The 23,608-nt window shown below is 50.0% G+C and overlaps 1 protein-coding gene across 1 annotated transcript in view; it reads right to left on the bottom strand.

Moving 5' to 3' along the window:
* PTDSS1 (phosphatidylserine synthase 1) overlaps positions 1-23,608 on the bottom strand; it is an 83,672-nt gene that overhangs the window by 28,305 nt on the left and 31,759 nt on the right. Inside the window, exons 4-7 of the mRNA XM_075353060.1 lie at positions 23,412-23,536; positions 20,363-20,521; positions 10,279-10,430; positions 9,424-9,565 (exon numbers count right to left, since the gene is read on the bottom strand). Coding sequence (XP_075209175.1) covers positions 9,424-9,565; positions 10,279-10,430; positions 20,363-20,521; positions 23,412-23,536 — 578 coding nt within the window. The remainder of the gene's footprint in view (positions 1-9,423; positions 9,566-10,278; positions 10,431-20,362; positions 20,522-23,411; positions 23,537-23,608) is intronic.

Raw genomic sequence — 23,608 nt, 5'->3', positions numbered from 1 at the left:
TCTTATAGTTCCGTATTGGGAGACCCTGACCATGGGTGTTTAGCTTCTGCCTCCGGAGGACACACAAAGTACTACACTTAAAAGTGTAGCTCCTCCCTCTGAGCTTATACACCCCCTGGTAGCCAGTCCTAGCCAGTTTAGTGCAAAAGCTGAAGGAGAATAGCCACCCAAAAGTAGAACCGAGTAAGAACCGGAACAACCGGAGACTCTATCCACGACAACAGCCGGTGATAACACACGGAACAAGAAAATTGCCAACAGGCAACAGGGAGGGAGCTGGGTCTCCCAATACGGAACTATAAGAAAAAGAATTTACGGTAAGTAACAAAATTCTCTTTTTCTTTATCGTTCCTTTGGGAGACCCTGGGACGTTCCAAAGCTGTCCCTGGGTGGGAATAAACAGAAAAAACTAAGAAGTAGGCGGAGCCTAACTTCACAAGTGGGCGACAGCCGCCTGAAGGATGCGTCTGCCCAAGCTCGCATCTGCCGAAGCATGAGCATGCACTTGGTAGTGCTTCGAAAAGGTATGCAGGCTAGTCCAAGTGGCAGCCTGACAGACTTGTTGAGCCGTAGCCTGGTGCCTAAAAGCCCAAGAGGCACCGACAGCTCTGGTCGAGTGTGCTTTGATCCCCGGCGGGGGAGGCACCTGAGTACTCTGGTAGGCGTCCGAAATGGTCGATCTAATCCAACGGGCCAAGGTCGGCTTAGAAGCAGAGAGACCCTTGCGCCGCCCTGTGGTTAGCACAAAAAGAGAGGTGCACCGCCTAAGCGCAGCGGTGCGAGACACATAGATCCGGAGAGCACGCACCAGATCTAGAATATGCAGCGCTTTCTCAAAGCGATGAACAGGGGCCGGACAGAAGGAAGGCAAGGAAATATCCTGGTTAAGGTGGAAGGGAGAGACCACCTTAGGAAGAAAGTCCGGGGTCGGACGGAGAACTACCTTGTCTTGGTGAAAAACCAAAAAAGGTGACTCCGAGGAGAGCGCAGCCAAATCAGAGACTCTCCTGAGAGAAGTTATGGCAACTAGAAAGGCCACCTTTTGAGAAAGACGATACAAAGAAACCTCCCTAAGGGGCTCGAAAGGGGGTTTCTGCAATACCGTGAGGACCAAGTTAAAATCCCAGGGATCCAGGCCGCCGATAAGGCGGAATGATGTGAGACGCACCTTGCATGAAGGTGCGGACCTGAGCCAGCCGGGCGAGACGCCGCTGGAACAGCACTGATAGAGCTGAGACTTGTCCCTTGAGAGAGTTGAGGGACAGTCCTAGCTGCAGACCGGACTGTAAAAAAGACAGAAGGGTCGGCAACGAGAATGACCAAGGAGAATGGCCGGAAGAGCGACACCAGGACAGGAAAATTTTCCAAGTCCTGTGATAGATCTTGACGGAGGAAGACTTACGGGCCCGAGTCATAGTGGAGATGACTTCAGGAGGAATACCAGAAGCCGTCAAAATCCAGGACTCAAGAGCCACGCCGTCAATTTGAGTGCCGCAGAATTCGGGCGGAAAAACGGACCTTGCGAGAGCAGGTCTGGACGGTCCGGAAGATGCCACGGCATCTCCACGGACAGTTGGAGCAGGTCCGGATACCAAGCTCGCCTGGGCCAGTCCGGTGCAATGAGGATGACTCGACGGACCCTCCATTCTGATCTTGCGTAGGACTATGGGCAAGAGAGCTAGAGGGGGAAACACGTAGGACAGACGAAACTGGGACCAGTCTTGAACCAGAGCGTCCGCGGCGAAGGCCTGAGGATCGTGGGAGCGAGCCACGTAAACCGGAACCTTGTTGTTGTGACGGGATGCCATTAGGTCCACGTCCGGAGTGCCCCACTTGCGGCAGATTGACTGAAACACTGCCGGGTGCAGGGACCACTCGCCACCGTCCACAGATTGACGGCTGAGATAATCTGCCTCCCAGTTTTCTACGCCAGGGATGTGGACTGCGGATATGGTGGACTTTGAGTCCTCCGCCCATTGAAGAATGCGTTGGACCTCCAACATTGCCAGGCGGCTGCGTGTCCCGCCTTGGTAATTGATGTAGGCAACCGCTGTCGCGTTGTCTGACTGGACTCGAATGTGCCTGCCCGCCAACAGGTGGTGAAAGGCTAGGAGAGCTAGAAGCATAGCTCTGGTTTCCAGCACATTGATTGAAAGGGCTGACTCGGACGGAGTCCAAGTGCCCTGTGCTCTGTGGTGGAGATGTACCGCTCCCCAGCCGGATAGGCTGGCATCCGTGGTGAGAATCACCCAGGACGGAGTCAGGAAGGAGCGCCCTTGGGACAGGGAGAGGGGTCAAAGCCACCACTGAAGAGAGCTCCTGGTCCGTGGCGACAGAGCCACTAACCTCTGTAAGGAGGAAGGCCGCTTGTCCCAACAGCGGAGAATGTCCAGCTGCAGAGGACGCAGATGGAACTGGGCAAAGGGAACCGCCTCCATGGAGGCCACCATTTGACCCAGCACCTGCATCAGACGCCTGAGGATATAACGGCGGGGCCTCAGGAGAGAGCGCACCGCCAACCGGAGTGACAGCTGTTTGTCTAAGGGCAACTTCACAAGTGCCGGCAAAGTCTCAAACTGCATCCCTAGGTACGTGAGACTCTGGGTCGGAGTCAAGAGTGGATTTGGGAAGATTGACAATCCACCCGAATTGGGCTAGGGTGGTGAGAGTGACCGAAACACTCCGCTGACAGTCTGCGCTGGATGTACCCTTGACCAGAAGGTCGTCCAGATAAGGAAGCACTGCTAACCCCTGGAGGTGCAGGACCGCAATCACTGCCGCCATGACCTTGGTGAATACCCGAGGGGCCGTGGCTAACCCGAAGGGGAGAGCCACGAATTGGAAATGATCCTCTCCTATCGCAAAACGTAACCAACGCTGATGTGACACTGCGATTGGCACATGTAGATAGGCATCTCTGATGTCGATGGACGCCAGGAACTCCCCTTGGGTCATAGAGGTAATGACTGATCGCAGAGACTCCATGCGAAAATGCCGCACCCGGACATGCTTGTTGAGAAGCTTGAGATCCAGGATGGGCCGGAAGGTACCGTCCTTTTTTTTTGGAACTAGGAAGAGATTTGAGTAAATACCTCTGAACCGTTCCTTAGCGGGAACTGGGACAATCACTCCGTTTGCCTGCAAGGACGCCACGGCCTGCGAGAAGGCGGCGGCCTTGGAGCAGGGGGGAGTTGAGAGAAAAAATCTGTTTGGAGGGCTGGAAGAGAATTCTATCCTGTAGCTGTGAGATATGATGTCTCTCACCCACTGATCGGAGACTTGCTTTAACCAAGCGTCGCCAAAGTGGGAGAGCCTGCCACCGACTAAGGACGTGGCTGGAGCGGGCCGAGAGTCATGAGGAAGCTGCCTTAGTGGCAGAACCTCCTGCGGTCTTCTGCGGACGCGCTTTTGGGCGCCAGTTGGATTTTTGATCCTTGGCTGAGTTAGCGGACGAGGCGGAAGGCTTAGAGGATGACCAGTTGGAGGAACGAAAGGAACGAAACCTCGATTGATTCCTACCCTGGGGCGGGTTTCCTGGTCTTGGTTTTGTCGCATGGAAAGTACTCTTCCCGCCAGTAGCTTCTTTGAATGATTTTCATCCAACTGTTCACCAAACAGCCGTGAACCGAGCAAAAGGGAGCCCAGCAAGAAACTTCTTGGAAGAAGCATCTGCCTTCCACTCTCGAAGCCACAACAAATCCTGCGGATAACAAGAGAATTAGCTGAAGCCACCGCAGTGCGGTGAGCAGCCTCTAGCATGGCAGACATGGCATAGGATGAAAAAGCTGAAGCCTGAGCAGTTAAGGTAACCATCTCAGGCATAGATTCCTTGGTGAGGGAATGCACCTCCTCTAGAGAAGCAGAGATGGCTTTGAGAGCCCACACTGCTGCAAAAGTCGGGGAAAACGCGGCCCCCGCAGCTTCATACACAGATTTGGCAGAAGGTCAATCTGACGGTCAGTGGAATCCTTAAGTGAGGTGCCGTCAGCCACCGACACAACGGTCCGGGCTGATAGCCTAGACACCGGAGGGTCTACCTTTGGGGAGTGAGACCCACCCTTGACCACTTCAGGTGGAAATGGAAACCGGTCATCAGAACCACGCTTTGGAAAGCGTTTGTCAGGGCAGGCCCTGGGTTTGGTCACAGCGGTCTGAAAACTGGAGTGGTTAAAGAACACACTCTTCACTCTCTTAGGCGAGGTAAACTGATGTTTTCTGCCAAAGAGAGTTGCTCCTCTGACACTGGCGGATTGAGATCCAGCACAGAATTAATAGAAGCAATCAAATCACTAAGATCTGAGTCACCCTCAGAGAAATCGATGGGATACATAGCCTCCGAGCCCCAGTGAGGGCATCCTCCTCATCTTGACAGTCAGCTCTTGAGACAGAGCCGTGGGATGGGGAGGGGGAGGAAACCCTGCGCCTTCTCTTAGAAGGACGGGGTCTGGGATCAGATGATGAATCCTCCGTGAGCTCCGATGGACGGAGGTCAGAGGATAGGAGTCCTCTGTCAAGAGTATTAGAGGCACCCTGTGAGGGGGGCTGATGCATATTCATCAAAGTCCTGGACAAAAACCCCATGGACTCAGCAAATGACTGGGATATGGACCTAGAAAAGGACTCTACCCAGGCCGGGGGTTCAATCACAGGTGCAGCAGCAGCCTGAGAGACCACTGGGGGTGAGACTCCGGGCTGTGGCACCGCCAAGTTAGAGCAGACATCACAATGTGGATAGGTGCTCGGCTCAGGCAGCAGAGCTTACATGCAGTGCATGCAGAATAAAGCTTTGGAGCCTTGCTCCTTGTGTGAGACATGCTGCTGGAGTGGGGGCTTTGCAGAGAATGAACCCCAGGGAGAATATACAGAGGTCCACAACTGGAGACCGGCTGTGGCTTACCAGACCGCTGAGCGCGGGTGTTGTGTGCCCTCCAGATCCCGAAGCCCGGTCCCCCCAGTCGCAGCACCTCAGCAGAGATGCAGAGTTGCAGGATGTCCCAGAGCAGAGTGAACTCTGCCTGAGAAGAGGGCGTTCCTATAAAAGAGCGGGAACTGGAGGGCTATAGAGACCTGCAGGGAAGGAGGGACACCCCAGCAGTGGGGAGTGTCCCTCCCCTGGTGTAGAACGGCCGCCGGGAGGAGCCGAACCTGTCCCTCTGCATGAGTGACATCGCGAGGGCAGGAAAATGAAAACTAGGCCTCCGGCGAAGCCGGTGCCTAAATTTAAGCGGCGAGGCCGACAAGCAGGCACCATCGGCGCGGTTCTCAGGCAGAAAAGCTAGAGAACCCGCCGGAAAAGTAAAACAATCACATACAGCATACTCTCCCCTTACAATAAAGAACCGGGGAGCCCCAACATAAACGTCTCAGGTACTTAGCTGCTGAGACGCAGGGCCATGTCCCTGGGGATGAGTGCGTCCGGTCCAACAGAATCCTCAAGGGGCTGCGGATGGAGACCGGACTCCTGTCAGGCATGGAGACCGTGCTGGCTCCCACTTCAAGCCAGAGCCCAGAAGGGATGGTGAAGGAGCGCTGGCATGTAAGGCTGCAGCCTTGTAAATCAACCTTAACAACACCGCCGACACAGTGGGGTGAGAAGGGACATGCCGGGAGTCCAGACATGGACCCGCTTTTCTTCAAACTCTTTCCAAAAGTCAAACAAATCAGAGATGAGAATGCATGTGTGGATGTATGTTTCCTGACACAAAAGCGATAAACTGGCTAGGACTGGCTACCAGGGAGGTGTATATAGCTCAGAGGGAGGAGCTACACTTTTAAGTGTAGTACTTTGTGTGTCCTCCGGAGGCAGAAGCTAAACACCCATGGTCCCAAAGGAACGATAAAGAAATCTTATAATCCAGATTACTAAAACCCTACAGGCCGTGTCACACCTCGGCCTCTGCAGTGCTTAGTTCCTATGGGTTTTCGATCTGTCTGTACCCATTTCTCTCCTCACATTGTGTGGCACCAGTCTCTTAAAGGAAATCTGTGATCAAGATGTGGCTCTAACTGCAATTCACACATTTCGTTCAGCCCTCACCTCCGCTAAACAGGAATACTTCAGAAACCTCATCCTCTTTAACAGCACAACCCCAAACAGTTATTCAATACTTTCAACTCCCTCCTTTGCCACCACCCTCCAACCTCCCTCATTTCTGCAGAAGACTTTGCCACTTATTTCAAAGAAGAAAAAAAAAAAAAAAATTATCGACCAAACAAGGCATGTCTTCTCTGCTCAGTCACCACAACCACTTCACATAACAGACCACTGCCCCTCCCCCATAAACTTCCTCCCACCATCACCGAAGAAGAGCTGGCACGTCTTCTCTCAAAAGCGCACCTCACTACCTGTGCATTTGACCCCATCCCATCCCACCTCCTTCCCAACCTCACTACTATCCTTATTCCAGCCTTAACCCATCTTTTCAACCTATCTTTAACAACTGGTACCTTCCCTTCTGCCTTTAAACATGCAACAGTCACACCTAATCCTAAAGAAACCTTCCCTCGACCCAACCTCTACTAACAGCTACCGCCCCATATCACTACTCCCGTTCACCTCAAAACTCCTGGAACAGCACGTCCATGCTGAACTTTCCTCCCACCTATCATCTAACTCTCTCTTTGACAACCTACAGTCTGGCTTCCGTCCTCATCATTCTACCGAAACTGCCCTGACTAAAATCACAAATGACTTGCTGCCAAAGCTAACAAGCACTTCTCCATACTCCTACTTCTAGACCTGTCCTCAGCCTTCGATACTGTTGACCACGCCCTCCTATTACAGATCCTCTCTTCCCTTGGTGTCAGAGATCTTGCCCTTCTTGAATCTCTTCATACCTTTCCAACCGCACTTTTAGTGTCTCCCACTCCCACACAACCTCTTCATCCCGCCATCTCTCTGTTGGCGTCCCTCAAGGCTCTGTCCTGGGACCCTTACTTTTTTCTATCTACACATTTGGCCTGGGACAAGTCATAAAGTCCCATGGCTTCCAATACCACCTATATGCCGATGATACTCAGATCTACCTCTCTGGCCCAGATGTCACATCTCTGCTGTCCAGAATCCCGAAGTGTCTATCTGCTATATCCTCCTTTTTCTCCTCTCGCTTCCTAAAGCTCAATGTGGCCAAAACTGAACTGATCATATTTCCTCCATCTCACATACACTCTCCACCTGATCTATCTATTACAATAAATAACATCACGCTCTCCCCAGCACCCAAAGTTCGCTGCCTCGGAGTGACCCTCGACTCTGCCTTGTCTTTCATACCACACATCCAATCCCTCACCACCTCCTGCCGTCTTCAACTCAAAAATATTTCCAGAATCCATCCTTTCCGCAACTCGCAATCTACAAAAATGCTAGTGCATGCCCTCAATCTCCCGTCTCGATTACTTTAACATCCTCCTCTGTGGTTTCCCTGCTAACACGCTCGCCTCTCTCCAGTCCATCCTTAACTCTGATGCCTGACTGATCCACCTCTCTCCTCAATACCACCCCGCTTCTCCCCTCTGCAAGTCCCTCCATTGTCTCCCAATCTTCCACCGTATCCAATTCAAACTACTAACACTGATCTACAAAGCTGTCCATAATCTGTCTCCTCCGTATATCTCTGAACTAATCTCCCACTACACTCCAACACGTCACCTCCGGTCCTCCCAAGATCTCCTTCTCTCCTCCTCTCTCATTCGCTCCTCACGCAACCGACTCCAAGACTTCTCCCGAGGATCCCCAGTCTTCTGGAACTCGCTACCTCAACACATCAGACTATGTGCTACCCTTGCAAGCTTCAAACTGAACCTGAAAACCCATCTGTTCAGAAATGCCTATAATCTACAATGACCTCACTGCTTCGCTGCCACCCGACCACCACGCGGCGCTGCCGCCCAATCTACACCCCACCTACTGTCTCCTCCCCAAAATCCTATAGAATGTAAGCCCGCAAGAATGTCCTCTTCCCTCTCTCTGTCTGTCTACTGTAACTTGTATATGTATTCTGTATGTAACCCCATTCTCATGTACAGCACCATGGAATTAATGGTGCTCTATAAATAATAATAATAATAATAATAATAATAATAATAATAATAAAAAAAAACTTCTGCCCTTGATCCTTCTCATCTGGACTATTGTAACTCCAGTCATCAGTTTCCTCAAACCAAACTTTCTCCTCTCCAACCTGTCCTGAATGCGGCAGCCAAAGTCATATTTTTGTCCAGCAGCTTCACTGATGCCTCTACCTTGTGCCAGTCATTGCACTGGTTACCCATTCACTGCAGAATAGGACACAAACTTATCTCTCTCAGCCACAAAGCTCTTCACAGTTCTGCCCCACCCTATATCTCTCTCCTCATCTCTGTCTATCACCCTACCTGCGCTCTCCATTCTGAAACTGATCCAATACAAACATCCTCCATAACTGAACCTCGCACCTCTGTCTTCTTTCATGCTGCGCCAGTTTTCTGGAATGTGCTACCCTAAATGATCCAACTAATACGTAACCCTCACGTTTTAAAGTGTGCTTTAAAAACAACTCTGTAGACAGGTCTAGCACCTCAACTCACTAACCTACCTCTCCCCTGTTCCTGCTCTCAAACTTTTTATCAGAATCTGCTCCCTCCTATTTATCTGTCTCCACATGCTCCATGCACCCAATAGCACATGATAACTGCACCTAGACAGATCCTGGCTGATGATGGATTACGCAGCTTTATATCATAACTCCTATTTATTAAAATAATGGCCGGACCATATGAGACAAGCACGTTCTACCTATTGTGTCCCCCTATTTCCTCATAGATTGTAAGCTTGCGAGCCGGACCCTCACTCCTTCTGTAACTATTGAAATGTGTTACCTTGTATTGTCTTCATTGTCTGTACGTGTCCCCGCTTAAAGAGGTTGTCCACTACTTTGACATTGATGACCTTTCCTTACGATAGGACATCAATGTCTGATCGGCCGGGGTCAGACACCCCGCATCCCCGCCGAACAGCTGTTCCTAATTCCAGCAGCGAAAGCAGGCAACCGGAAATGCGCAGTTCTGGAGCTGCTCAGTCTTCTGATAGTGGCTTACACATGTCTGATAGAGGTAAATCCCACATCTGCGAGATGTACCTAGAAGAAGAGGACCAGATCTCTCTTCACAGGGAATGGAGCTGGGGCTGCTTGTTTGTGCCCCTCTATTCACTTGTATGCCAATTCCACATATTGCAGAGCGAGGGAGCGGCCGATCAGTGCGTGTGCGGGACCAAATTGGGAATTTACAGGTAAATGCCACCTGCTGATTTGATGGGCAGTCCGGACTGTCTGCAGCATTGTATATGGTTTTCTGCGACTACGGAGTAGGAATAATCCTTGTATGTGGATAATACTGCACTCACTGGTGATGGTCACAGATATCGGCACGGACGGGCGCCCTTACCTGCCAGATGATCATGAACAGATAGACTCCAGCCACTCTCTGAAATGAGGATTTAGGGTCAAACCAGCGCACATAGATCCAGCTGGCCGGGGTAAACTGTAACACGGCCCTCTTTATTTTCCCGGTGGTCGTGTGGATGTCCCTGAATGAGAAAGAGCAGACAAATAATGGTGGTCGCTGAGCGTTCCTGGTCTCAGATATAACCGAAGAACAACTAAATAGAACTGGGGAAAAGAAAAATCCCATACTCCCTGCCTGGAGCACCGCTCTTCTGCACTCAATATACAAGTCATAAAAGTGTGTCGTGTGACCGCTGCAGCCAATCTACTACTGCTGATCGTGGTCATGTGACACCACCTCTGTAACACTGGCGGGGGACACTGTAGTGAATGTAGAGGAGCGACACTGGTGCAGGAGGTGCGGTATAAGGTTTTTTTTTTTCTCCACTTGGAGCCTATATTTGATAACTTTTTAAGAGCCCATGGAGCGAAGCTTTAATATAAAGTTCTCAAAGTAGATTAGTGCAAGTATAGTAAGAATTAAAGTGTACCCCCACTTTTAGCAGTCCTCGGACATAAGCTGCATAGGGTTTAATGACCACAGGGTAGAAAAACCTTGGGGCCACATGTTCCTTATTTTTCCATAAAGATTTACTGCTGGTTACATGAAGATATGATATAGAGCTCTCCAAACATGAGGAGCATGAAGCTCCGTGGATGACGGCCACCACCTTCTTCTGGTCGTCCAATTTCTAATCCACCCTAGTAATATGGATATGTTTCGGTGAGGGTACACTTTAATAACAGCAGACTTGTAAACGTGCAGACAAAAAGGCTGCCCCGAGGTTGGACCTACTTGAAACTTGCCCAGTGGTAAGTTCTCATCTCCAAAAAGCGGCAGACCACCATGCCCAGAAGGATGCCACCTCCGTTACATAAGAGGATGTCCAGAATAACTTGGTCCCACCAACACTCAGCAAAATTAGGAAGAAGGTGCATAAAAAACAGCTGAAGGGACGGAAAGGAAGGAACAGGTTATAAGAGCAAAGCCCCAGAACAGATCCTCAGTGTATCAGATAAGTCTATGAACGACACTTTGTAATCCAAGTATCTGCCACACTAGATCCAGACTAGTGCCCCAGAGGTTGTACCGTATGACCACATCCACCCCATGGAGTAAAACTCCAAAGTCTCTGGATGAATAGACATCCCAACTGCTGCATCCCCAAAACAGACATGTCCTAGAAACAATTACCTTGGTTATTCGCCTTGAAAAAGGCACTGAAACGCATAGGTATAATAAAAACTCATGTTATACCAGAGGATTCTTCATTCCTGTAAGCACAGCTAGAGTATCGTGACCTCAACACTTAGGCTATGTGCGCACTGGGAAATGAAATTTCCTTGCGTAAATTCTGCAGGCTCACAAAGATGTTATCACCTGCGGAAAAAATCCGCACCAAATTCCGCACCAAAATCCGCATGCGGATTGTCGCGTTTTGTTGCGGATTTGGTGCGGAATTGGTGCGGATTTGGTGCGGTTTTTTCCGCAAGCTGTTCCCTGCGTGATTTTTACATTACATTAGGGAAAACCCGCAGCTACCTGCGGAAAAGAAGTGACATGCACTTGTTTTTGCTGCGGGATTTCCGCAGCAAAACATGCAGCTGTCAAATTCCGCCCAGTGCGCACAGGATTTTTTTTTCTCCATAGGATTTGCTGGTGATTCACTGCAGAGATGTTATGAACATTTTCTGCAGCGAAACATGCAGCAAATCCGCGGAAAATCCGCGGCAAAAAAGAGAATTTTGTTTACTTACCGTAAATTCTTTTTCTTATAGTTCCGACATGGGAGACCCAAACCATGGGTGTATAGCTTCTGCCTCCGGAGGACACACAAAGTACTACACTAAAAGTGTAGCTCCTCCCTCCGAGCATATACACTCCCCGGATGACAAATCCAACCAGTTTAGTGCCAAAGCTGAAGGAGGACATCCACCCATAAGTAGAGATAGAGTAAAACCCGGAACAACCGGAACTTCTGTCTACAACAACAGCCGGTGAAAACACACGGAACAAGAAAGCTGCCAACAGGCAACAGGGAGGGTGCTGGGTCTCCCATGTCGGAACTATAAGAAAAAGAATTTACGGTAAGTAAACAAAATTCTCTTTTTCTTTATTGTTCCTTATGGGAGACCCAAACCATGGGACGTCTCAAAGCAGTCCATGGGTGGGAAATAAACAGAAACTGAGAAGTAGGCGAAACCTAACTTCACAAATGGGCGACAGCCGTCCGAAAGATGCGTGTGCCCAAGCTCGCATCTGCCGAAGCATGAGCATGCACTTGGTAGTGCTTCGAAAGAGTGTGCAGACTAGACCAAGTGGCAGCCTGACAGACCTGCTGAGCCGTAGCCCAAGAGGCACCGACGGCTCTGGTCGAGTGCGCCTTAATCCCCGGCGGGGGAGGCATCTGAGAACATTGGTAGGCATCGGATATGGCCGACCTATTCAATGAGCTAGGGTCGGTTTAGAAGCCGAGAGACCCTTGCGCTGACGTGTGGTCAGCACACAAAGAGAGGTGCACCGCCTAAGAAACAGCGGTGCGTGACACATAGATCCGGAGCGTCCGCACCAAATCTAAAGCATGCGACGCTTTCTCAAAGCGATGCACAGGGGCCGAACAAAGGGAAGACAATGAAATGTCCTGGTTAAGGTGGAAAGGAGACACCACCTTAGGGAGAAGGCCCGGAGTTGTACGGGGAACCACCTTGTATTGGTGAAAAAAACCAAAAAGGGTGACTCCGAAGAGAGCACAGTCAAATAAGAGACTCTCCTGAGAGAAATTATGGCCACCAGAAAGACCACTTTCTGTGAAAGACTAAACAACGAAACCTACCTAAGAGGCTCAAAGGGGGGTTTCTGTAAGGCCATGAGGACCAGAGTAAGGTCTCAGGGATCCAGAGACCGCCGGTAAGGCGGAATGATGTGAGATGCGCCCTGCATGAAGGTGCGCACCTGGGCCAGTCGGGCGATATGCCGCTGGAACAATGCTGACAGAGCCGAGACCTGTCCCTTGAGGAAATGAGGGACAGACCTAGCTGCAGGCCGGACTGTAGAAAAGGACAGGATGGTCGGCAAGGAAAAAACGGCCAAGGAGCATGGCCGGAAGAACGACACCAGGACAGGAAAATTCTCCAAGTCCTGAGGTAAATCCTGGCCGAGGAAGACTTCCGAGCCTGAGTCATAGTGAAGATGACCTCGGAAGGAATGCCTGAAGCCGTAAGGATTCAGGGCTCAAGATCCACGCCGTCAATCTGAGAGCCGCAGAATTGTTGTGGAAAACGGACCCTCTGAGAGAACGTCTGGCCGGTCCGGGAGATGCCACAGCACCTCTACGAACAGACGGAGCAGGTCTGGGGACCAAGCTCGCCTGGGCCTGGGGCGATGAGTACGACCCGACGGCCCTCCATTTTGATCTTGCGCAGGACTCTGGGCAAGAGAGCTAGAGGGGGAAACACGTAGGCCAGACGGAACTGGGACCAATCTGGAACCAGCGCGTCCGCTGCCAAGGCCTGAGGATCGTGGGAGCGAGCCACGTAAACCGGGACCTTGTTGTTGTGCCGGGATGCCATTAGATCCACTTCCGGAGTGCCCCGCCTGCTAAATTGACCGGAACACTGCCGGATGCAGGGCTCACCCGCCGCTGTCCACGGTTTGACGGCTGAGATAATCTGCCTCCCAGTTTTCTGCGCCTGGGATGTGGACTGCGGATATGGTGGACTCGGAGTCCTCCGTCCACTGAAGGATATGTTGAACTTCCAACATTGCTAGGCGGCTGCGAGTCCAAGGACTACAGCCCTGATTTCTAGCACATTGATCGAGAGGGCTGATTCGGACGGAGTCCAAGTGCCCTGTGCTCGGTGGTGGAGAAACTGCTCCCCAGCCGGATAGACTGGCATCCGTGGTGAGAATCACCCAGGACGGGGCCAGAAAGGAGCGTCCCTGGTACAGAGAGAGGGGCCGAAGCCACCACTTAAAGAGAGCTCCTGGTCTGTGGCGACAGAGCCACCAGCCTGTGCAAGGAAGAAGTCCCTTGTCCCAACAGCGGAAAATGTCCAGCTGCAGGGGACGCAGATGGAACTGGCAAGGGGAACCGCTTCTATTGACGCCACCATCTGACCCAGCACCTGCATGAGGTGCCTGATGGAATGACGGCGGAGCCTCAGCAGAGAGCGAACCGCCAGATGAAGAGACTGCTGTTTGACTAAGGGCAGCTTCACAAGTGCCAGCAGAGTCTCGAATTGCATCCCTAGGTACGTAAGTTCCTGGGTCGGGGTCAGAGTGGACTTGCAAGCGTGGCGAGAGTGAGCGAGACACTCCGCTGACAGTCTGCACTGGATGAAGCCCTGACTAGAAGGGCGTCCAGGTAAGGAATCACTACCAACCCCTGGAGGAGCAGCACCGCAACTGGTGAATACACGAGGGGCCGTGGCTAACCCAAGGGGAGAGCCACGATTGGAAATGTTCCTCTCTGATTACAAAACGTAGCCAACGCTGGTGGGAAACTGCGAATGGCACATGCAGAGAGACATCTCTGATGTCGATGGATGCTAAGAAATCTCCTTGGGTCATTGACTGATCGCAGAGATTTCTGCAAAGTTGCCGCACCTGAACATGCTTGTTGAGAAGCTTGAGATCCAGGTCGGAAAGCACCGTCCTTTTCGGGGACTAGGAAGAGATTTGAGTAGAAATCTCAGAACCGTTCCCAGTCGGGAACTGGTACAATTACTCCATTGGCCTGCAAGAATGCCATGGCCTGTGAGAAGGCGGCGGCCTTGGAGCAGGGGGGAGTTGTCAGAAAAAAATCTGTTTTGTAGCCGTGGGAGAGGGTAACCCACACCCACTGATCGAAGACGTGTTGCAACCACACGTCGCCCAAGAGGGAGAGCCTGCCACCGACCAAGGACGTTACTGGCGCGGCCAGATAATCAAGAGGAGGCTGCCCTGGTGGCAGCAGCTCCTGCCGACTTAGGACACGGCTTCATACGCCAGTTGGTTTACGGACCTTGGCTGAGTTAGTGGACGAGGCCGAGGGCTTAGAGGACGACCAGTTAGAGGAAACGAAAGGAACGAAACCTCGACTGGTTCCTTCCCTGGAAGGTTTCCTGGGTTGTGGCATGGAAGTACTCTTCCTGCCAAAAGCTTCCTTAATAATTTCATCCAGTGGTTCACCGAATAGACTGGTCCCAGCAAAAGGGAGTCCAGCAAGGAACTTTTTAAGAAGCATCTGCCTTCCACTCTCGAAGCCACAGGAACCTGCGGATAGCGAGGGAAGTAGCCGAGGCCACCGCAGTGCGGTGACAGTCTCCAGCTATAGGATGAAAAGACTGAAGCCTGGAAGTTAAGGCAACCAATTCGGGCATAAAGGCCCTGGTGAGGGAATGCATCTCCTCCCGAGAAGCAGAGATGGCTTTGAGAGCCCGCACTGCTGCAAAGATGGGGAGAACGAGGCCCCTGCCGCCTCATATATAGATTTGGCCAGAAGGACAACCTGGCGGACAGTGGGATCCTCAGAGAGGAGCCGTCAGCCACTGATACAACTGTCCGGGCTGAAAGTCTAGACCCCGGAGGGTCCACCCTTGGTGAATGAGCCCACTCCTTGACCACCATTGGTGGAAGGGGGAAACAGTCATCAGAACCACGCTCTGGGAAGCGTCTGTCAGGACAAGCTCTGGGCTTGGTCACAGTGACCTGAATGCTGGAGTGGATAAGGAACACACTCCTTGTTCTCTTAGGCAAGGTATACTGATGCTTTTCTGCCAAAGAGGGGTGCTCCCCTGATACAGGCGGATTGAGGTCCAGTACAAATATAATGGACGCAATCAAATCATTAGCATCTGCGTCACTTTCGGACAGATCAATAGGGTACATGGAGAGCGTCCGAGCCCCCAGTAAGTCAGAAGTACGCTTAAGAAAGCGTTTGTCAGGACAGGCCCTGGGAATAGTCACAGTGGCCTGCTCTCTTAGGTGAGATAAACTGGTGTTTTTCTACCCAAGAGGCCTGTTCTTCTGACACTGGAGGGTTAAGGTCCAGAACGGAGTTAATGGACGCTATCAAATCGCTAACATCTGCATCACCATCGGTATCAATGGGGTACATAGACGAAGCGTCTGAGCCCACAGTAAGGGCATCCTCCTCGCCTTGTGACTCGGCCCGTGAGGCAAAGCCGTGGGACGAGGAAGGAGAGGAGTCCCTGCGTCTCCGTTTAGGAGGACGGGGTCTGGGATTAGGTGAAACAGACTCTGTTAGCTCTGCAGAGCGAGCTGGAGCAGCAGAGGCACCCTGAGAAGGGGGCTGATGCATGCTTAGCAGCGTCCGAGACAACTGTCCAATGGAGTCTGCAAAGGACTGGGAAATAGCATTGGAAAAAAAAATGCTACCCAAGCCGGGGGTTCAGCCTGGGGAGACTCCAGGCTGAGGCACCACCACATTAGAACAGGCATTACAGTGTGGGTCTGTGCCCGGTTCAGGCAATACGAGCTTGCATGCAGAGCATGTAGTGTACAGCCTTGGAGCCCTGCTCCTAGTGTGAGACATGCTGCTGAGGAGGAGGTTCTATAATAAAGAATTAACTCCTTCAGAATGCCCTGAGAGTGTATAAAAGTGCACAACCAGAGGTTGTGACTTATCAGACCGCTATTATGTGTACCCTCCGGATTCCAAGCCTGGACCCCCAGCCAGATATTCACTCCTTCTGCAGAGCAGCCAGCGCTGACCAGTGTACTAAGAACGCTGAGAAAATGGCGCCAGAGTGAGGGGGGGGGGGGGGGGGCGGGGGTTAACCCAGGAGCGGGAATCGGAGGGCTAAGGAGATGTACAGGGGAGGGAATCATCTCCTCAGAGAGGAGTGTCCTCCCCTGTGCAGAGCGGCCGGCGGGCGGCGCTGCAGTGTCCCCCTGCATGACTGACATGCAGGGGAACGAAACGAAACTAGGCCGCGGCTGAAGCCGGGGCCTAGAGTTATGCATGCGGCCGACAATCAGGCATCATCGGCGCGGTTCTCAGTAAAAACCGTGGAACCGGCCGGAAACACAGTAAAAAGCAGCATTATTAAAGTAAATCACTGTCCCCCCCAATAAAAGTGCCCCACATTGCAGAAGGACCCTCTGAATAACGTCTCTATACTTAGCTTTGAGACGCAGGGCCCAGTCCCTGGGTGGGGTGGGGGTTCAGTGCTCCGTCCAGCAGGGTCCTGCAAAAGGGCTGCGGATGGAGGCCGGTCTCCTGCAAGGCAGTGAGAACCGTGTTGGCTCTAACTTCAAGCCAGAGCCCCTAAGGGATGGTGAAGGAGCGTGGCATGAAGGGCTCCTGCCCTGAAGTCAACCTTAACAGCACCGCCGCCAAGGGGGTGAGAAGGGACATGCCGGGAGTCCAGTGGACCCGCTTTTCTTCCAAATCTTTAGAAAAAATGAAAAATCAAAAGAGGATGCATGTGTGTGTGACCTCCTGAACACAAAGCATGAAACTGGTTGGATTTGTCATCCGGGGAGTGTATATGCTCGGAGGGAGGAGCTACACTTTTAGTGTAGTACTTTGTGTGTCCTCCGGAGGCAGTAGCTATACACCCATGGTTTGGGTCTCCCATAAGGAACGATAAAGAAATCCGGTAAGTGCGCACATAGCCTTAAAGAGATGGTCCACCACTCAGCATTAGTGGCCACTTCGAGGTAAAGCTCATAGGGAAGGCTTTTCTCAAATACATTGTGTTACCAATTCAGCCTCTGAGCGGCGCTATTGCAGTCAACCCATCCCCATGACATGACCCTTGGGCTCCGTGATCTCTGAGATCTGGTGACGTCACGTCAACTTCCAGTTGACCCGACATTACTGAAGCGGGTCCCAGGCTTGCTGAGTGACTGGGCTGTGGGTGGCGTGTCACCGCTCGTCACAGCCCAGCATTGCTCCTGCTTGTGGCGCTCTAAGGCGAAAGAGAGAGCAAGCTGTGACAAGCGGAGAAACTCTGCACAAAGCTCAGACACTCACAGAGACTGCGGCCCATCTCAGTGATGTCAGGTCAACTGGAAGGTGACGGGACATCACCGGATCTCAGAGGTCACGGAGCCCGGAGGTCATACAATGTGGATGAGTGGAGTACAATAGCACCGCTCAGAGGCAGAATGTACTACACAAGGCATTTGAGAAAAGCTTTCCCTATGAGTTTTACAGTGATTTGGCCACTAATGCTGAACAGTGAACCACCCCTTTAAGTGAATTGCTATCTGGAAGAACTGCAAGATTGGTGAGCACTACCATGTAAGCAGTACCATCACTTTCACCCCCTCTAATTTCTCTTGCGGTATATGCCCAATACTGTCCTACTGTCGAAATCAGACAAACAACTTTTAAGGATAAAGTGACAGGGAAATTGTTCGGTGATTAAGTCTGCAAAAACCTTCTTAAAGAAGCTGAAAAAAAACTATAGATTTCATGAGTGATTTTCATCCTACAGAGATAAGTGCAGGTCACTTATTTGAAGAAGCTCCTGTAGGAATATCCTCCACCCTAGGCACTGTCCAATGAAAAGGCTACAAAAAAACCCAAAACAAAAACAAAAAAAACACACTTCCAAAAACTCATCAATGCTGAGTGCTTTTACTGAGTTTTCAGAGCAGAAACTCAAAGTTTCTGAAAAGTTTTCACTCAGTTTCTACTCCAAAAGCTCCTTGAAAAACTGTGTGCACATAAGGCAAAAACTGCACAGGAGCGTCCCTAAGGCCGGCTTCTCACTTGCGAAATTCTCGCATTGCACTCGGACACATGTTAATCAATGAGGCAGCTCCCATCTACTATTTTTTTCTCAGTCCAAATCGGACTGAGGAAAAAAAAAGAAAAAAAAAAAAAATCGCAGCATGCTGCATTTTGGAGTTTCTCGCGCGAGTCTCTCCAATGCAGGTCTATGGGAGCGGGTAAATAAACGGATGTCACACGGACCAGCACTCACACCATACTAGTGACATTCGTTTTTCTAAATACATTTATCGCATGTTTCACAAAACACTGGAAATGAGTGAGGTCTCACAATGTCGGTCAATCTCTACCTCTGTCAGTCGGTCTCTCCCTCTCGGTCTCTAGTCTCTCTCTGTCGGTCTCTCTCTCCCTCTGTCCATGTCGGTCTATTCCTTTCCCCCCTCTCTCATACTCACCGATCACCAGCGCGGCACTGCACGGCCTTCACACTGCTCCGGCGGCTTCTCCTCTTTTGAAAAAGCCGGCCGCTCATTATTCAATCTCGTATTCCCTGCTTTACCCGCCCACCGGCGCCTATGATTGGTTGCAGTCAGACACGCCCCCACGATGAGTGACAGCTGTCTCACTGCAACCAATCACACAATCACAGCTGCCGGTAGGCAGGTCTATATGTGCAGTAAAATAAATAAATAAATTTAAAAAAAAACAGCGTGCGGTTCCCCCAATTTTAATACCAGCCAGGGTAATGCCACACGGCTGAAGGCTAGTATTGTCAGGATGGGGAGCCCCACGTTATGGGGAGCCAACCACCCTAACAATATCAGCCAGCAGCCGACCCGGAATAGCCGCATCCATTAGATGTGACAGACCCGGGACTGTAGCCGGCCATCCCGAATTGCCCTGGTGCGGTGGCAATCGAGGTAATAAAGGAGTTAATGGCAGCAGCCCATAGCTGCCACTAAGTCCTAGATTAATCATGGCAGGTGTCTCCCCGAGATACCTTCCATGATTAACCTGTAAGTTTAAGAAAATGAAGACATACACCCAAAAATCCTTTATTTGAAATAAATAAAAAAAAACAACCCTCTTTCACCACTTTATTCAAGTCCACAAATACCCTTCCATGTCAGACGTAATCCACAGAGGTCCCTCGACGCTGTCAGCTCTGCTACACCGGAAGCTGACACAGAGCAGTCACAGACCATGACCGCTCTCTGTGAGCTCCGCGCAGCGACTGAAGTGAGTTGCGCTATCAGTGATGCCGTCACTCAGGTTACCCGCGTCCACAGATCTCAGCGGGAGGACTTCTACTGTGGCCAGTGACAGCACCGCTTATCGCGCGGCTCACTGCGGTCACCAGCGAGACCTTCACCGGTGACTGAAAATCAGGGGCCATGCCACACAGACAGAGCCGCGGGATGACAATGAAGTCGGGTGAAGTTCATCAGACTTCATTCTGATCGTGCGGCTCTGTGTGTGTCTGCTGTCAGCGGCCATTCAGCTCTGCTACATGGCTCAGTCTGTGTCTGCTGTCAGCGGCCATGTAGCAGAGCTGAATGGCATATGACATAGTAAAAACGGATCCCATACGCATCAAAACAAGCATTGCACACGCACTGCAATCATGAGAAAAATCCCAGGATCGCAGTGCAGTTGCATTGCACATGATCATAAAGTGAACTGAAATCGTCCGACTTTTTATCCTGCAACTTGGACCGATTTTACACGCATAGGTGTGTTTCCAGCCTTAAAGAAGCTTTCTCCTGAAGTGTTTTCTCCTTAAAAACAGATTTTGAACTCAAATTCAGAATGAACAAAGTCCCAACTCCTAAATGTTACTATGTGGAATAGAAAAGGCAATAAATGGTGAACACTCGATAAATTCCTCCATCTATGAGCATCTATGGATCCATTTCTCATATACAATGGAGAATTTTCCAAGTACATAAGAGTAAAAGTAAAAGACCCCAACAAACGGGACAAACCCGGCACTATCTGCATCTAATCTGCAATGCTCAATAAATAAACACAGCCGTCAATACAGAGAAGATTCCGGGAAGATACAGATCTTCTCACCGGCCGCTCCATGTCAGTGTCCAACGATTGATTAACCCATTTTTTAATAAAGTGTAAAGACCCTGCAGCCAACAGGAAAGACAGAAGATGGGAAGACAAGGGCGATGGAGCACTCACCTCCGTCAGCTCCCACGTGATGCTGATGGTCCAGCAGAGGCCATAGCTGCGGATCAGTAAGGCCTTCATGGACCAGCCCCAGAAGTGGCCGAAAGCAAAGATATCAAAGTGACTAAGTATCCGTTCCCAGGTGATTACGTGGCAATTAATTGCATATTCCTGGATAAAGTGACAAAAAGACACTGTTAGAATTTATTACAAAAATTTTTTAATGGAAACATTTCTGCAAAATAAATGATTGTTTGTAAAGTCCTTTAAAGGGTATTCCAGTTTTAGAATATTGGATCCCAAATATTGCCCAAAATCAGAAAATCCTCACCGTCCCTGGATCCAGCAGAGTTGATGTCCTGCTGCACCAATCTTTCTGTTTTGGCAGCAGCGGTGACATCACATCAACAGCACACATCACCGCTGCAGTCAATCACTGAGCTCACCTTCTTGGCTAAGGTAGATGGCTGAGCTTAGTGATTGGCTGCAGCGGTGATGTGTGCTGACGACGTGATTGCATTGCTGCAGCCAAAACACTGAGACCAGAGCAGCAGCTTAGATTGTACGGATATTAACCAAATAAATAAATTAAAATTAAAAATGGTGGGAACCCAACGTTGTTTTATGACCAGTAAATGTAAAGCAGACAGCTGAGATCTGACATTATCAGGCAGGGAAGGCCCATGGTGATTGGGACCTTCCCAGCTTAAAAATACCAGCCGCAGCCACCCTAGAAGTGACGCATCACAAGTGTCCAAAAACAGCTTGAAACCAGCTGACATCAACCCCCAAGTTTCATTACCCTGATTGCCACTGCATCAGGCATAGCCGAGCAAAGCGCCAGAATTGGAGCAACTCGTGATGCGCCACTTCTAGGGTGGCTGCTGTTTTTAGGCTGGCAAGGGCCCAATAACCATGGATCTTCCCAGCCTGATATCAGCCCCCAGCTGTCTGCTTTACCTTGGCTGGATATCAAAGTTGTGGGGGGCACACATTGTTTTTTTTATTTAATTATTTGGTTAATAGCTGTACAATCTATCTATCCATCTATCAATACAGTTATATATTTATCTATCATCTTTCTTAATTCTGGTACGTGTCGTACGGATGTTACACGAATGTAACCAGTCAGCTGTACATGTTTTTCACAGACTCATTAACTTGTTTGGGTCCGTGTGATCCAGGCTGCCGGGAAAAAAAAAACCGGACATGTCTCTGTGTGGATCAAATGGTCCATATGAAAAACCAAAGAAGTGAGTATGAGAGTGAACGTGTCTCCGGTATGTGTGCACATGGACGCCACATGTGCAGGAAACACGGACATGTGAAGGGGGCCTAAATTTGTTATATTACATAACTGGATCCCAAACACTGCCTCTTTTCTAAACGTGGAAAATCCCTTTTAAAGTAGATGTGCCACTGAATTTTACAAAACAAACTGCGCACGCTGGTAAATCAATCACTTGAACCTGATGAGGCTGACGTGTTCACCTTATAAAACCCTCTTTGGCAATCAGGCCTGATCCGCAGCTCCTCAATGTCTCCCCTCCGTGAGTAGGTTGAATACACTTGTATTTCTGAACTCTGAGTCTATAATGCTCATCTGAATATCAAGATTTTACAACCATTCTAACACAGATTTTCACAGTAAGTACACCAGTCCCACTAGCGCTAACAGATACATTTATTAAGTCATGCACTTTGTACTATAAAATCTGGTGACAGATCCACTTTCACCCCCTCAACCCAGTAATTCCTACATGTAGGAAATATTTTTCTCGATTGCTTCATTAGGGAACATGGGATCCAGGGGTTAATTTGCTGCCAAGTAGATGCTAATACCAAGAATACATATTAGAAAAAAAAAAACTTACTCCTCGAATGTTTTAACGAACAAAGATGTGTTTAATGACATGCTGGGAGAAACTGGGAGGTGGAACACTCCCTTAAATTCTGTGTTCTGGCCACAAGGTTATTCATGCATACTGTATAATTGGATCTATTGAATACACGAGTTCAGTTGGTGATGCTGGCTCAAGGAGAACATGTCTCATGTATTCATTGTCTGATACATTAATATCGGCTCTGATATATATATATACCCAATACGGCACCGACTCTGATTCCCTGTATGCAGACTCCATTAGCAGTCTTTACCCAAATTCCTCCCTTGACACTCCCACCGGACTACTCCTCTACAGCCAACACCAAGCTATTCAATGTAGCTTAGGGTCTCCAAAGTTGTGTCTGTAAGTGTATTAGGAAGCGAAGATGCACTTACAGTTTCTCAGCCTCACGCTGCATTTCCTACCTAGTAGCACCCTACCCTGGATGATTGACAGGCCATTTAGCAACTCATCTGTCAATCATCCAGGGCAGCACGGTGGCTCAGTGGTTAGCACTGCAGTCTTGCAGCGCTGGGGTCCTGGGTTCAAATCCCACCAAGGACACCATCTGCAAGGAGTTTGTGTGTTCTCCCCGTGTTTGCGTGGGTTTCCTCAGGGTACTCCGGTTTCCTCCCACACTCCAAAAACATACAGTTAGGGACCTTAGATTGTGAGCCCCAATGGGGATAGTGTTGCCAATGAATGTAAAGTGCTATGGAATTAATAGCGCTATATAAATGAATAAATTATTATTAATTATTATTATGCCAAAGCCATACAAGTAGAACTATGGTGGAATCTGCATAGACAAAATCATCATATAACATGTGGCATACAGGAAACCACCCATAAACAATCCCATAAATCTAGTAATGGAGGATTACTCAAAGAACACAATAATGGCATGGCAAAATGTATGACACAGGGACAGATGGGGCACCATATCACCTGATCCACCCAACGCGTGTCGCTAGGATAGCTTCATCAGAGGTAGAGGCCCCTAACCCCTGATGAAGCTATCCTAGCGACATGTGTTCAGCACCCTCTGATATTAATTGCATAGCTAATAGGCTTTCCTTGTTTTGTGATATATAAAGTTCCTGGCAGAGACACCCTATAGGCATCATTCTCAGACCCTACACACGACACACATCATGAATGTGACGATGGCCCACCATAATATCGGCTTCTCTGGTCGCATAGCGCAGGTTTGGGTCCAGCCAGTACATGACCGATTTCACCTGCTCAAAGTTCAGGAAGAGCAGAAATACTAAAAATAGGAAATAAAGGACGCTGAGGCCTAGAAGACAAAACATGCAAAAACGATTAATAACAACATCATTACAAAAGGCAGGAAAGAAGGGAATTTTGT

This window comes from Anomaloglossus baeobatrachus, chromosome 6, assembly GCF_048569485.1.
Source record: "Anomaloglossus baeobatrachus isolate aAnoBae1 chromosome 6, aAnoBae1.hap1, whole genome shotgun sequence".
Lineage (NCBI taxonomy): Eukaryota > Metazoa > Chordata > Amphibia > Anura > Aromobatidae > Anomaloglossus > Anomaloglossus baeobatrachus.
Note: the sequence above shows the minus strand (reverse complement) of the source record. Positions and strands in the feature narration are given on the sequence as shown.